Consider the following 16165-nt stretch of genomic DNA (forward strand, 5'->3'; position numbering starts at 1 on the left):
ACTTTGATGATGTCTCAAGAGTTGGTCTAACTGATCCTGCAATTTGTCTGTGAGTGACTGAAGTGCCAAATTCCTAACTATTTTTACACATCATGACTCGTATAGTTCTCAAGGCCATCTGAATTTAAGAATATTAATGAGATTACCACTGCAATATATATCTTGATACACTGTATGTGATGTTGCCATTGGTTACCACTTTGAATCAACACTCAGAAAACCTCTTCAGCCTTTGACTATGTGCTATATAAAACTTACACTGCATGGTTCAGTATTCAATAAATAGAGGATTCTACATGAATTTTCATGGGCTACTGTGGCTGGCTATTCCACAGATTACAATGGCTTAACACATGACTCCATGTAGTTCATATAGTACTCTGTTTATATAACACTTTTTCAATGTTTTACTTGTGCCCTACATTAGTTCATTTCTGTTTCTCACTGACAGAAAGGGTGGCAGTATGCTTGAGAATTGTTTACAAACTAAGTTGCTCTAGTAATAGTAGAAATTAAGAAAAGACTTGTCTATTTAAGGCTCTTCAAATCTAATTTCCAATGAAGAGGATTTTATTGTTATTTTTACAAAGATTTAACTGAACTCTATTTTAATTGATCGCATAGCAGTGTGAGTTTATGTTATGACTCGAACAGAACTCCTTGCTTGTATTTCAGAACCTTGCCTTGTTTGTATGATTTACGTCTCACCTTTTGGAGTTTTACACTAAAAAAAGATGAGTTTGATATAGTTCTGTATATGAGATACAACAGTTATATTACAAAATGACCAACTGCAGGGGTATCTTAATAGTAAAATGCCAATTAACAGTCTGTAAAAGCATTCCTTAATTAAAAGCATTCGCTCATTTTAAATATGCGTTCGTTTTTCAAAAAGTAATAAAAGCCATTACATTATAGCTGTGGCCCCTGTATGTGTGTGTGTGTGTGTTTATGTTTGTGTCTTTATTTTACAGCAAGACTTTACAATATGTACACGTTAAAATAGAAAAAGATCCCAGGATTAAAGAATAAGTTGTGTAGGCCTTACTTTACCCCAGTGAATTAACTACAAAACAAAGGATGCCAAATAGCAGTTAAGCGCTGTTTTGTTTATTCCCGAAATAAATAGTACATAAATGTTGACATTGCATTTTATTTCTTGTTTTTCATTCCTTGCCATTGCCGCTTCCTCACAGTAAACAGAGACCATCAACATGTTTTCTTAAAGTAATAACATGAGGTTTACTTGTGCCTTTTTGTAGCTGAACAAGCAAATGAAAACTGAAATTTAACTTTAAACACTTTAAATAAAACCAACGTGGAAATGCCGCTGTAAAGCGAAGGGGAAAAAAACTCATCGTTTTGGTTCTCGTTTATTATATTACACATAACAATGTCACAACTATATATATATATATATATATATATATATATATATATATATATATACACACACACACACACACACACACACACACACACTACAATCTATATAAAAAGCAATACACACCATTTTCATGAAGCTGGGTATTTAAATGACAATTAAGATAGCCACAATGTATATCAACAGACGCAGATGCCGTTTTACTGGTCAAAGGATAATAAGTTTAAGCTTGTATTTTTACTTTAATTATGCAGGAGTGTACATGACAAAAATAACAATTTGTTAATAAACCGACAATACCTTCAGAGAAATTACTCTTTTAATGCTGTGGTAGCCTTTAAAAGGGCTGTTGGGATTTAAGCATTTTAAAACCAATGCTTCTTAACACTTCACTTCAATATAAACTACTGCCAACATCTGCAATAAACTTGGAATGTTGAAGATGTTTACTAATATTGTAACAAACATGTACAACAAAGCAGTTTCCTAATTAAAACATAAAAATAGTACTTGTGAAATGTGTTTAAGTGTTTTTTGGATTATATATATATATATATATATATACACACACACACACACACACACACACACACACACACACACACACATTAGCGTCTACTCTCAAACAGACACTCTTATCCAAATAAACACCCATGGAAAGGGAAGTTTGTGAAAATAAGTGCTGGGTGCTATTTTGTGCAAATATGGTAGGTATGCAAATTAGGGTTAGTATTACGGTAAAGTATATTACAATAACTGATTTAATATTTAGTTGTAAGATATGTTTTGCTGGTACAACATTTGTTTTGTATTAATTATATGACATTACAAATAATAAGCAAAACTGCATTGCATTTATCGCTACTTATTATTGAATACTGTATTGTATATTACTTAATTCAATTAAAAAAAAAAAAAAAAAAAAAGATTCTTAACCGTAATCCTTAATCCAACTATCATTTACGACAATAAATCAACAGGTAAGAAGTCTGAAACTAAACTATTTTCTAATAGGTTTATATATTTGCATGCTCGCTGACAGCGACCCGAGAATCCCTTGGACTTCTGTCAGCTGCTAACTGACATCTGTAATTACTCATGTCTGACAGGCTCACACATGAATAAAATCTTTGATTATGGTAATTTCTTGGGATACTGTGACAAGTTTACCAACATGAGATGCAGCAGACTGCTTTAAGGATCTCGTGAAGCTGGTACGTCCTTATGTAATGAAGGTCTGCTTTTCAGTGAACATTCATGGTGGCAATTTGAACCTAGACCCATTTAACAATGCATTCCCTAGGCAAACCGTTTAATAAGAATCTGAAACCCTACTGTTTATCTTACAAACATTGTTTTTGGAATCACTATAAAAGCTTGAGTACAAAAAAAGAAATTGACATAAGAAATTATTCTGACGTGTCTATTGTTTTGGTGCTGATTTTTAATAACTGCTAAAAACTGTCAAATAATCTCAACCACAACTGTAGATGCCATTTTAAAAAACATTTCCCTTCAATTTAAATATGCTTTGATGTGTAAAATGTCGCTGGATAATAACTTTTTCTGTATACTCTTTCTTTATTTTTTTAAAACTTTGTCCATTATTATGACATTATTTGTTCATTATCAATATGCTGTTTAGAACTAGGTTAGGCTACCCCTACATACCCTCTTCTATATTGTGAAAATCACAACATTCTAAATCCTGGGTATCTGGTTGCCCTAATAGAGTTCACAGAAACATTGAGCTGTGCAATGCAACATAGCAATTCTAGCTGGCTATAAAAGTACTGAATTAAGAATGTAATATATCAATTTCCAGGTTATGAAGAAAACTCATGCAGCCTATAGTATAGGGTGTTATGGTAACAGGTGATTGTCTCACTAGAAAAATTCCTTTAAATGGATTTTGATAAGTGGTAAAACATCAGGACAATCTTGGACAACCAGGACAGCATTGATTGGGTGTAATGAGTCTGCAAGGTGTTTAAATAGTTTTGGAGGGCTATGTAACCATGCCCAAATGATTTCAGCCTCAAATAACCTGAAAAGCCCACAGAGTACAGTTGTTTATATAGTCTTGGATAAGGAAGATCCTGTCAATTGAAGGTCTGCTATTAGCCCTCTATCAAAGTCTGTCTGACCTGCCCAGTAAGACTGAAACTGACTTGAATTATTTTACAGAACACCTCAGGGATATCAAATATGTTCTACATAACAATAGTTTTTTTTTTGTTCCACCCCTGTAAATTTACAGTATATAATAAGAAAGCACAGGCAAACAATCAAAAGCCATTATTATCCAAATGATCTTAGCATTACTGTGTCTTGGTGATTTCAGTCCAATGTCAAAAAACACTACTACGGTATGCTACAGTAGAAGGTAAAAACTTCTCTGCAAAGTAATGAGTAGAGACCAGTTTCTGAATAAAAAGACAACAGTAATAATAATCCCTGCCAATGAGTACAGTATTAAATGCTGTGTACAGCCACTTATCAGGAAGTATCTCAGTGTTTTTTTTTTTTGCTAATGCTCATTAAGGTGTAGGATGACCGTATGAAAGAGCACAGAACAGATTTGAGGATTGTGTTTCTCGTCGCACATCCTCAAATTCATCATAGCATGAACTTTTACATTCCACGTCTTCTTAATATCTCTTAGCTGAATCTACCTAAATAAGTGAATCGTGGAGGGTCTATTTCTCTGTGCATAGGAACAGAGTTACGAGAGCTCCAGGAATCATTTGATTCAGGTTTGAAAAGGCTATTAACTAGAAATGTCCTTGAGTCATTTGAGCCTGGATTTCAAAGTGGTCCCAGAGGTAGAACAGGAGTACTTTCAGCTGAAGACACTCTACTATATCTAACAATTTTCTGGTATGATAAACATAACTTTAGTTTACTAATATACTTTGCAGCTCAGATTTTAACTCTTATTTTATGCCCTTCTGTGACCTTCCTTGATATCGGCAGGTAGCAGCCCACTAATTTGTTTCAAGAGTCTACAAATGAACCGGAACTTTCTGAAAAGCAGTCCAAAAACAATTTCTCTTTGCTGTTACGCAACTAGACAAGGCTGTTCATTCTATTGTTATTGGCAGAGTTACTAAACAGGAACATTTAAAGTGGTAACACGCCTGTTTGCTTGAGGGTTCATCATGGTCTGTTTTTTTTCTGTTTTTTTCATATGGAAATCATTATATAGCACTTGCTAATTAGAGATATTGTCATTGTTAATTTGGAACTGAAATATTTCCACTTTGTACCCCTTTTGCTTAAGCCTGCACACACTTAATCATTATTTGTTTATTTGGCAGACGCCTATCCAAAGTGACTTACAGAGACAATGGTGTGGCCAGTAGGGATGCATACAATATTAAACCTGCATATTATATTATGTGTATGATAAAGGCAATACAGACACAATACTGCTCTTTCATGACACCAGGCTACACTGCCTTTACACCAATGAGCTTAAATTATTCAACAGATCTCTACAATATGTATTTTTAATGCAAAGGAAACAGTTACAAAAAGATCGGTAAAACATCTACAGGTTGCATGGAAAGAATTGAAGCAAAAGAAAGAAGAGAAAAAAGTGAACTGGAAGTGCACCTGTAGAAAGACAGACCGCCCCCCTGTCACTCACAATTAAAGAAATGACACCAGAGAACTGTGCCTATATTGATGACGTACCAGACAGCGATGAGGCAGGAATAAATAATAATAATAATACCACTCATTCCCAGAATCTGTGAAAGGTAAAGGTTTTATTTATTAAAATACCAGAACAAAAATACAGTTATATTTCTCGCTTCTAAATCAAATAATTGTTCCAAATCCAATAAATACTCATCCATATTCCAAATACTAAATGAAAGAAAGTAATTACTCCTCTACTAAACCAGCCTCTACCCAGGTTTAACTAACTCTCTTATTTACTTCTTTAGCAAGCTTACTCAGCTGTGGTGAACGCAGACTAACCTTACTCTGCTGTTTACTCTGAGTGCGCTACATTTTATTTTCTCTACTTTTATGCAAGCCACCCTATATGTATTTAAGATACGAAATGCTCTAGAACCACTACTTCAGACCCACAGCGTGCCACAAAGCAGATTAAAATCACTATTTAGAAGAAAACGATCCCCACATAAATTTAAAAAATAAGATACTACTTTAGAACAATACTACCCAGCACTCTGTGTCATGGCAAATCCCCCCCCCCCCCCCCCGATAACAGTGAATTATTGTACTTTTTTTTTGCCGGACTGTTTTTTCTTTTTTTTTCAGAAACTTCTATAAACAGCTGCAATATTTTCTAATCTAAAAAGTAATAATATTAGTAAAGAAACAGTCGTAGAAATGAAAGTATTTTACCTTCTAAATTTTTTTCATCTCTTGGTTGGGTTGGCCAGCTATTTCTGGCAGTAAATGTGTTGAGCATGGGCAGTGTGCAAAGGTAGCAAAGACCATGCGCAGTTCCTGAAGGAAGCAAAAAGTGGCATGTGGCAAAAAAAAGGCAGAACACTTTTTTGCTTTCTTGTTCTCTACATGTTTACAACCGGCAATATGATCTTTAATGATATTGACTTGTACACAATCAATCGAATGACAGCAACATTTGCAGAATAGCATATGTCTTTTGCTGAAACATTGCATTTTTGTTTTCTTCATTTCAGCAGAGACATGTGAGTGAAGTCACACGATGAATAAAGTCAACTTGGCTGAGTTTAGTGCAAAAAAACTACAAAAAAACTTGAGTTGCAAGGAGAAAACACAACACTGCAGCATTCCGTTCCCCAATGCCTAATTCCCTGATTGCGAACAATCAGTAGCCCTACAGTATGATGTTCCAGTTTTGTATGAATCTAGGTAACCACAATTTTTCTTTTCATTGAGATCAGTAAATATTTTTTCTGTTGTTAGTAACTTTTCCAGACCAAATCACTAGGAAAGCCACGAAACTTACACCTTTTTGTTTAAAACTCCTATGAAACATTATTGTTGTGAAAAATGGAGTTTCAGTTATTTATTTTAAAAGTAATCCTCTTCCACTAATGAAACCACATGAAATGGCTGGATAGATGTCAAAATGAAAGTAGAGCTTTTTGAAAATGTTTTTTTTTTTTGGTTTCATAGAAGTGGAGATTTAGATTTTACTTCATGCTTATTTTTCAAAGTTTTGCGAGCAAAAACAACATCTTTGTTGTGCTTTTTTGTAAAAAAAAAAAAAAAAAAAAAAAAAAAAAAAATGTATTTTTTTTTTTTTTTTTTTTTTAAAGAACTAATGCCATCACAAAGTTATGCATCTCTGTTTTGTAAGTTTCTGAAACAACATTTTGCGAACATTCTGCAGTTTTAAACACCGCGATGTCATGCCCTGAATACACACACTAAGGTTCAGGGACTACACACACAAACAGGTTCAGTTTCAAAATCTGGATGTCTGTTAACATTTCTAATTCTGAATCTCAAGTACTGTACAAATGCCACCCCGCAATTAAAGAGTTTGCCTTGACTGACTTTATGTTTAGACTTTCAATAGACTGCTAATATTGTCACCATCAGCAGAACCGAACAAATCAGAAAAAACAAAACAAAATAATATAATCTCTCACTCCAGGTATGGAACAGTGTAAAATAACTGCTTTATAAACCGCCCTTCAGATGAGACATAAAATCCAAGGTCTATTGTTAGTAACTCTGCAGCAGCAGTTTTTGATGCATAGTTCACCCCCTAGTCTCTGTAAGTCACTTTAGATAAAAGTATCTGCTAAATAACTCATTCATTAATAATAATATACCTCTGGATTCTTATTCCCAGCTCTTTATATTATATTTTTTCAATAAGTATAACTTTAACACAAGCAGAGCAAGCTTGAATTTCATATTTAATAATGATCTACAATGCACATTTGTTCACATTTGATGTGGTTGAAAAAGGACTGATTGATTGACTAACTGATAACTAAACTTTTTGTGTTTCATTATAAATCTATGATGCCCATACACCACAGGAAAATTTGTTCTAAACTTTTCTAAAAAAGAAAAAGCAGGGTCAATCAAAAAAATTAATCGTATGAAAAAGGTACAACAGTTGTTTTCACTGTAAACCTGTTCAATGTGAGATTGCCTACAAGCTCCTAAATCAAATGACAGAGCTGTTAATTTCTGGTCAATAACATTAATGAGTGTTTTGTTGTGTTCTGTAAAGCAGATCTACAAAAAAAATGAAGTAAACAGCTCTTAAATCTAGATCCTTTCTATAATGGCAACGGAAAAACCAGGCGTTCTGTTATTTTTTTTTTACCAGAGTTGGAGGTGGGTTTGACATTGTGGCCCTTACATACAGTGCAGTAGACTCACACCCACTTGCTATCAAAACAGGAAGATAATACCAGACTACACTTTTCTCTTTTTTCAACATAATGACCACATACCATGAGAAGTAGCCTTCCACATGTTGCTGCATCTAAAAAAAAGGGAGTTTGGATCAGAGTTGAACATTACTTACCCTTTTATGCCCTCCAATTTATCCACATAATCCCCTATTAGTCAACTACATACTGCATCTGCTTAGTTTAATCTTTTCCGTGCTACAAAATGATATTTTAGCTTGTGACTGGCAGTTTCTGCATAGCTGGGTCATTATGTAAGTCTGAAGTAAGTACTAAGAAATTCTTTGGACTGTTGCCAGTAACAATAATAAAATATCCATCTGTCAACCTATAGAGGTTGGACTTATGTGCAACATTTAATAGCACTGACATGACTACATTCATGCAAAAATGAAATTATGGACATCTTTTTTTCAGATCAACTATAATTAAAACCAGAGGATAATGGTATGCAATGAATGTGGTTTTATTTGTGTTTTGTCGAGATTACTCAAGATATAAGACTGATTGGGAGCCTTGTTAAGATGTTTTCTAAGATTTTCTAATATAATTTCATTAGAAATACCCAAACTTTCTCTTTCTGCCCCAGTCAGGGGAAAAGTCCAAACCAAATGGAGAAGCAGTTCTTTTTAACACAAGGAGGAGAAAGAACGTAGCACAGATTGCTGTACCCACAAAATTAACCTGCTACGTCAGTAACACCATGATCAGCACCACGAAATTGGGAAACAAACAGATCAGTAGAAACAAGCTGTATAAACAGAAAACGAATGCTATAAACGAATGCTGATAAGAGCAAGCAATAGCCTGTAGAGTAGCTACTGAATATTTAAACTAGGTGAGGAGGAAATGATCAGATGCGTCACCACAGCTGGCATGCACAGTACATTAATAGCTAATGAGTACTTCTGAGTAACGCACAGTGGCTACTCTTGTGAAAAGGGTGCCATAGTGTATCACATTGTTCCAGCGCATTATTATTTGCATCACCACAAAAGGAGGGTAGGGGTGTTTACGAGAGATTATCTGTCATAAAACTCAATGACTCCCATCTTTCAGCACTGTGTAATTTATATATATCCTGTGTCTCTTTTCTTAAATAAAATATAAGAATGGCAAAGTTGAACAGACTTTTACAACGGCATGAAACAACAGGGTAGCTACCTGTCGCCTAGCATATAACTTATGAATTGCCAAAAGCAGTTTATTTTACATTTAGATGTACAGATATTATAAAACAGTATATGCCAAATGGGTTCTGATGCATCAATAGGTCAACATACATTAAAAGAACCACCAAGAAAGGGATATTGATGATATCTAATAATCCTACTATGAGCGTGAAACCTTTTTATGCATTTTCTTTGTATTGCATTAAATGTCATGTTTGAATGGTTACACCACATATCCCTCTAATTTAAAGCTGCAATGAGTTCACTGACAATTCTTACAGTGCATATCCTATGACAAAACCTGACTGTGCTTGTGTTGTGGTGAGCCTACAGATCTCAAATTGAAAAACAGTGTGATGAATAGATCAAATCTGGATATACAGGTTCCTCATGTGTCTTTAATTGTTGTACAATAACTGCCAAGCAAAAACTGGACTTGACATTTGATAATCTCCAAACTGCAAAGACAGTATGGTGACACAGGTAAACCAAAAATGGCGATAGATTATGCTTTGCCTACAATAAAACTTTTTTTTGTACTGGAGAATATTTTCAGGCCCTCACATGAAGTATAACACATATACTAAAAGTACACTGTATAAATATGACTTGCTAAAAGGAGGTGGCAGTTTATTTTAATATCAAAACATACACATTAAAGTCAATTTCATAGTAAATTAAAAGGGACGGCAGCCCATTCGTGTGTTAGCTACACACACACACACACACACACACACACACACACACACACACACACACATATATGGTTTGTCTATCTGTTGTATGTATACGTATATGTATAATTTAGTGGATTTCAGTTTCACAGCAAGCATATTATAGCTCTGGCCATCTAATGTCATCAGTTCTATCCTTTTCCAAGTAATTGAATACGATACATTCCTTTGGATGGCAAAGCTCTAAAAAGAACACTGGATTCAGCCCAGTAAACAGCCAGGTCAAACAGCAGCAGCAGCAGCTGCTGCCAGGCACAAGACACACAAGGAACTCTGGACTTGCTCTGGTACAACTTGTAGGATTGAAAATACATCTGCAACAACCCTGACAGGCTATCACATCATATTTAGTGATCTGTATTTTTTCTCATTGCTGAGGGAATATGTATTCAATCTATTTCTTCCAGAAACAGAAGGGCACGCCCAAGCACACCACTGCATTATCAACAGTGTGAAAAAAAACAAACTTCATTGCACACCCGCAAAATAAAACTTACATGCAAGATTACGAAACTTGGGAACTTAACAATTGTGTTTCTTTATAGACTAGAATACAGTCGATGACAACCTTATCTCTTAAATCTGTGTATAATAAGGTTCTTATGGCATACAGGTGCACTCCACTTATAACGGATCCTGTTAGAATGGAGTTCTGTTTACAACATGTGTTTATAACATATATACTGTTTATATATAGTTTTCTTGTTCCACAGACAGGTCTTTTGCATTTAATATGTACGGTTTAAAACACACAGTATAGTTTAATTACGTATATTTTCATGTTCCAGAGGTAGATAATCAGTCACTCACAGCGGCATTTGTGACGTCAGGCAAGAAAGACAGTTGCTGTTTACTTTTATTCTTTTGTTTTTGTTGGCACAGCCAATGTACAGTTTAAATGTACAACAAATACAATTTTAATTACATTTAGTGAAAATATAAATTTGTAAAATGGTACAATTTATTGCATTGTATAGCCCACAGGGATGTGTTTTGTACAAATAATAAACTCCTGTTCTTTGGCAGTTAAGCGTTCTTGTATTGTTTATATTTAAGGTACTTCTGTTCACAGTTACATACAGCATTTCAAATTGTGTTGACTACGTAATTGTTTAGAAATTGCCAATTTCCATTGTCCCTTGGAGTTATACAGTGAGTGGAGTTCACCTGTATAATGTCTGATAATCAATTCTGATACTCACCATCCCATGGTTTAGCCACTGTGGTATGAAGTTGTCTAAAAGTCTTGGGTAAACCAGTTCTCTATCATATAGGTACAGGGTCCAAAACATGGTCACCACAAACTATAGTAAAATAAAAACAAAAAATAACAGATTTAATAAAGTATAATATAATTATTTTTTCATTAAGGGCTGACACAGAAGATACATTCAATCTAAAGTAATTACATTGCACCAGATATGTTTTTTTTAATTAATGTATCGTGACTACAGTAGTTACTGTTTTCTGTAAGATTTGTCACTGAAACACACAATTCAACCATATGGAAGAATTCTACTGTATAAAGATTTGTCTTTTTTGTAACAGGCAACATCCACAAGTGGCTGAATAAATGATTTATTAGCTGTTGCTGGCAGATTAAATGGGATACATTACTGCATTTGGCCCACTGCCTTGTCCTTGCGGAGCACTTGGTGCCTCTTCACAGTTCTGGCAGTATTAGCCTTAAAACTGCTTCCAGGGCTTCGATGCTTGTAATGAAAGACTACAGGGACCTGCAATTTATAGCATGTTGTAGCGCACCCTCACTGCAAGTTATGGTAAACTGCAAGGGGAAATAGAGATGCTGACTGATGACAAAAACACAGGGCTGATATGCCCCTTTAAAGGTAGTAGGCTCTATAAACATACCATTAGATTAAGCAATGCTTTACAATATATTCCTTCAAACAGTCCTTAAAGTTTTGTCAATAAAGCCCATTGCTACCACAAACAAATGCAAAACAAAACAAAAAACAAGATGTCTGATACAGTTGATGGTGCACAGTACGTACAGTATCTTGATCATTTCACATAAAACAAAAACTCAGTTGACTGTAAATCTCAAAATGTCTTAAAACTATTTTAATATCAATAATCCATTAATATACATCTGAATATTGGGATACTTTTACAGGAGACTCGACAACTGCTGGTGAATGACAGGGACAGTGATCATTCACAGTTGTGATATTATTAGTAGATTGATAGCCAGGATGCAATTATAGTCACAGACAATGGCTATGTTTACAACAACTTTAGGCACCCAGAATGGAATGTTCTTTTTCTAGAATTTAGAATCTTTTCTAGATTTTGTAAATGCGTGTGCTAACCAAATAAACACGCAGTTCAACTAATAAACTTAAATGGAATTAGAAGCAGTACAGCAGTGGTAGAATATTTGCACATTAACAATATCTCTTATGCTACAAGGGAATCTTAAGGGAAACATTTAACAAATAAATATTACATGTAACCATTCACAGATATCAAGTAGAACAGTTGCATTAGTTGTAAATCTGGGTGGGTCACAGTTAGGTTTTTTCAATGTTGGTAATATTCAAAAATTTCGCAAACACCCCTTTTAAAGCAATGCACTTCCTTTCATGTGTGACAACTGCAATATTAGCATAACCTCTCCTTAATTACCATACAATTACACCTACTGGCACAGCACTTAGAAGTTTGTTGTACAGCCATGTCAAAATAAAAAAGGGAGGTCAAATTGATTTTTTACAGAAATAACAGCACTATTATGACAGCATGCTACCTCTATTTTTGTTGTGAACATAGCCATGATGTTCTGAAAGGAATCACTCTAAAACTAAAAGGGTAATGTCATCAGAAGAAACAGAAAATTGTATTTTTTTTTATTACATTAAAACGCAATAAATGAACAGTATCAGAAGAAACACTCTGACTTATAGCCCAGACTAACAAGCTAATTTCATTTTTACAAAGGTCAATATTGATGTTTTCAAAATGTTAATTTGCAAGCTGATAATACGTACAGTTCATATCGATTAGGTGTATATATACAGTCAACCTCAGTTAATTTGACTGGTGGATAACTCAACACCTTCACTTAATTCGACAGTCTTGGTCCCAAATTTTCTCCGTATAAAATATATGCATCTTGCCTCTTATTTTTTTTTTATTCGATTTCACGCTTTACTCGCAACGCGACACTTATTACTGGTACCGAAAGGATAAAAACTATTAAAAGACTAGTGGATAACTCGACACTGTCGTTTCACGTGACTGACCTCTGACTGGAAACGGATCATTCATTCATTCATTCATTCGCAACTACCAAATGCAGTGGGTTACAGTGTCAGCTCATAATGAGTGAGAAGCGAAAAATGAGTTCTCGTTCAATTGGCTTTAAAGCTCACGTTATTCAGGATAACAAGCTTGTCAGCAGAACTTTTAAAGTGAGTGTTTTTGCAAGCGAAGCAAGCGACAATGTTTGATTTCTGTGTGAAACTAAGTTGTTTATTATTGTTTTTGTTCACCGAGTGAATTCTGTATAATGTTCATTTGTTAACTTTTGCTATTTAAGCTGTCAAATTAGACAGTACAAGCCAATACCTAAAGTTTGTGCACAGTTTGTGGTTGGATGGTTTTCATAAAAATAACACTGTAGTTATTTTCTTAATTCTTATTTTAATCGAATTATACGGGTTGCAGCGAGTTTGTACAGTGCTGTATACTGTAATTGATTCACTGCAGTTCTTTTAACCATTTTCATAAAGTTAACTAAAAATAAACTTGTAAATACTGTAATACTGTAAACGTGTGAGTTCTGTTACTCATATGCATGTTAATGGCAATGCTCATTGCACCCGTGGTTAACTCAACACCTTGGATAAGTCAACACTATATGGCATCCTCGTCAGATGTTGAGCTAACCGAGGCTGATTGTATATTGTAATTATTTTCTTATAATTTAGCTTAGCTCCAGTGGAGGAAATGAGAAGAGAAAATACTGCCCAACAGATGCTGAAGAGAATGATAATACCAGGATAATCTGTAAGATACAAGACTAACTGTGCTTACACTGGAAAACCTGTATCACTTCAGCATCCTGTACAACATTCGTGACCACAGCATTGCTTTAGACTAATGCATGCAGGGGTCACATATCTCTAAACAAAACAAATACTTCTGATGCATTCTATTGATTCATAATGGAACAATTCTTCATTTTGTATCTGTCCCTGTACAGGGTAAACGCACTGTTCACCAAAGTTGATGCTGATTCATGTGACAGCTTTGCAGTTCTGGCTCACGTCAGACCTGGTTGTGACCAATAACTTAAGCTTATTCCACTGGTAGGTTCCATCGTCCATCTTCAGCGATGAAAGACAGGGGTCTAGACTGCTTGACAGGTATCAATAATAAAAAAAGCAAATCTGTTTATTAAAACAACAGCATTAAACAGAGTATGCCATTATTTTCCCAGTCCAGATTTATATTTGAAAACTGAACACAGGGAAACAAGGACAAGGTCTTAAGGGTTCCCTGGATAAGTCAGGAATTGGTAAGGCACAGGTGCTTGGGTGAGCTACTCTTACAAGAACAAAATTTCCTCTAACTACTATACTTGTTTCGTGTTGTTCCGTTAAGTTTCTTACTGAAATAATTACGTGCCAACGACCCCTAGTTATGGGAATTAATGACCATTTGGGAAAGTAGGTTGCCTGAAGGCTAAGATCAAGGTCATTATTGCTCCTATAAATCATCTTAAAGAGGTTGTAGATAACAAAGTCATGTGTATTTTCATTCGCTATATGGATCGCAAGTGTGCAGTTTTGAAAGAATCACACATTATAGCAAGCATTTATTTTCATATCTGGGACTTTTTGTTTGTAAGTCTTTCTTTAAGCTAGTATTGCACTTCTTTGGTAATTTCACCTGCCATGCACAACCTGCTTCCCAAACTGACTGACATACTTTGCAGCCAGGGACATGCATGACAGGTAGTATTTATGAAATTACTAAAAAAAATTAAAATACAATTAAAACTGTAGGTCGTTTCATGAGCTCAAGTTTTGAATCTTTTGTTCTGTACTGAACATCTCTTATTCCGTTTCTATGGTTATTTCTATGTTATAGATTACCCTAAGAACTCAATCCAGGGGGTTGCTCGGGGCTGCAAAATGCTCGAAAAATATCCTGCTGTGGCTTATCCTGTCGGGGTACAGGGTGATCAAATCAATGCCTTGGTCAGTAAATATAGATAATTCCGAAATAGATATTCAGCTGTTCAACATGTACTCATCTGTCCCAAAACTTATTGAAGGGAAGTCTTCATGAGATGTATCTTTTCAGTTCTGATGTACTGGACTGGTGAATTTTATTTATTTATTTATTTTTAAAGCTCTTATCCCACCGTTTTGGTTTTGTATGTTAGTAAGATATGTCACTTGAAATTTGCAAAACAAATCTTGGTTAAAGCTGATACAATGCATAACTATATGCTTGCATGCCTTATGGAAATTTCATCAGAGTCATGTACGAGGATATGGAAGGTAAGTTTGCAGCACAGCAACAGAAGCTGTGTATGTGTTGACCTCAGCTTCACTTTACATCATTAAAGAATCAGTGATGCTGCAAAACACTGTGCTAGACACGTTTTTAACAGCTATACAGTCAGTTCATTCTAATACTTATTTTTACCTGTTTAATATCATGTTATGTGTGGTCTGTACGATTCTACAGTATTGTTTCTGCTTAAATCGGTATTTGCCATCATTACTTCAGGCAACTTGCTTCAGAAAATCATTCTTGAGGAGACTTTTCAGGAACAATTGTTGGTGTAAAAGTAATAATGTTGTAACCATGGCAACTAATGATCGTAACAGAAACAACAACAGCATATTATAAGAAGCCCTTTAGGCTGACAGTTTAAAGTTAGCTGGCACTTACCACTCCGACTGGAAATGCTAATACGGCCATCATCCAGTCACGCAGGCATATGAGTTTCTTTAGCTGTCTTTCCTGCTCTTGGTTCTCGCTCCCTTTAGTCAACAGACTTGAAAGGTCAGTTAGTACACAAACCCCAAAGAAAATGGCCTGAATGACCTGCAAACAAAACAACAATGTATAAATATTTACAGAACACCTCATTAATAAATAACACAGCATGTGAACACAAAGTTAGTTCTAAAATGAAATGTTAATGTTCAATGTAAAAAAGTTACTATTTTTAGTAGCACTTTTAATCAAAAGTTAAATTAGAAAAAGTATTGACACCTACTGTAATACATAAATCTGTTTTATAGTTAAACTGCATACATGGGTAAGCACTTTCTTAGATTATTAAACTACCTGCATATATTCTTAGCTCAGCCAATTAGATGCCAGTACTATGTGAACGATTAGGTCAAGACCTACATTCACAGTACAGGTCAGTAACTTATTCAAACAGATCTTCAAGAAAACCTAAATCAATGTAGTGTTCTGAAAATA

The 16165-nt window shown here is 34.8% G+C and overlaps 1 protein-coding gene across 2 annotated transcripts in view; it reads right to left on the bottom strand.

Moving 5' to 3' along the window:
- The window catches only part of aig1 (androgen-induced 1 (H. sapiens)), a 45454-nt gene that overhangs the window by 17543 nt on the left and 11746 nt on the right, over positions 1–16165 (bottom strand). Inside the window, exons 2-3 of one of the 2 annotated variants that reach the window (XM_041252510.1) lie at positions 15623–15778; positions 10894–10995 (exon numbers count right to left, since the gene is read on the bottom strand). In XM_041252510.1, coding sequence (XP_041108444.1) covers positions 10894–10995; positions 15623–15778 — 258 coding nt within the window. The remainder of the gene's footprint in view (positions 1–10893; positions 10996–15622; positions 15779–16165) is intronic. The other variant, XM_041252511.1, reaches the window with a different exon arrangement.

The sequence above is a fragment of the Polyodon spathula genome, chromosome 6 (assembly GCF_017654505.1).
Source record: "Polyodon spathula isolate WHYD16114869_AA chromosome 6, ASM1765450v1, whole genome shotgun sequence".
Classification (NCBI taxonomy): Eukaryota; Metazoa; Chordata; class Actinopteri; order Acipenseriformes; family Polyodontidae; genus Polyodon; species Polyodon spathula.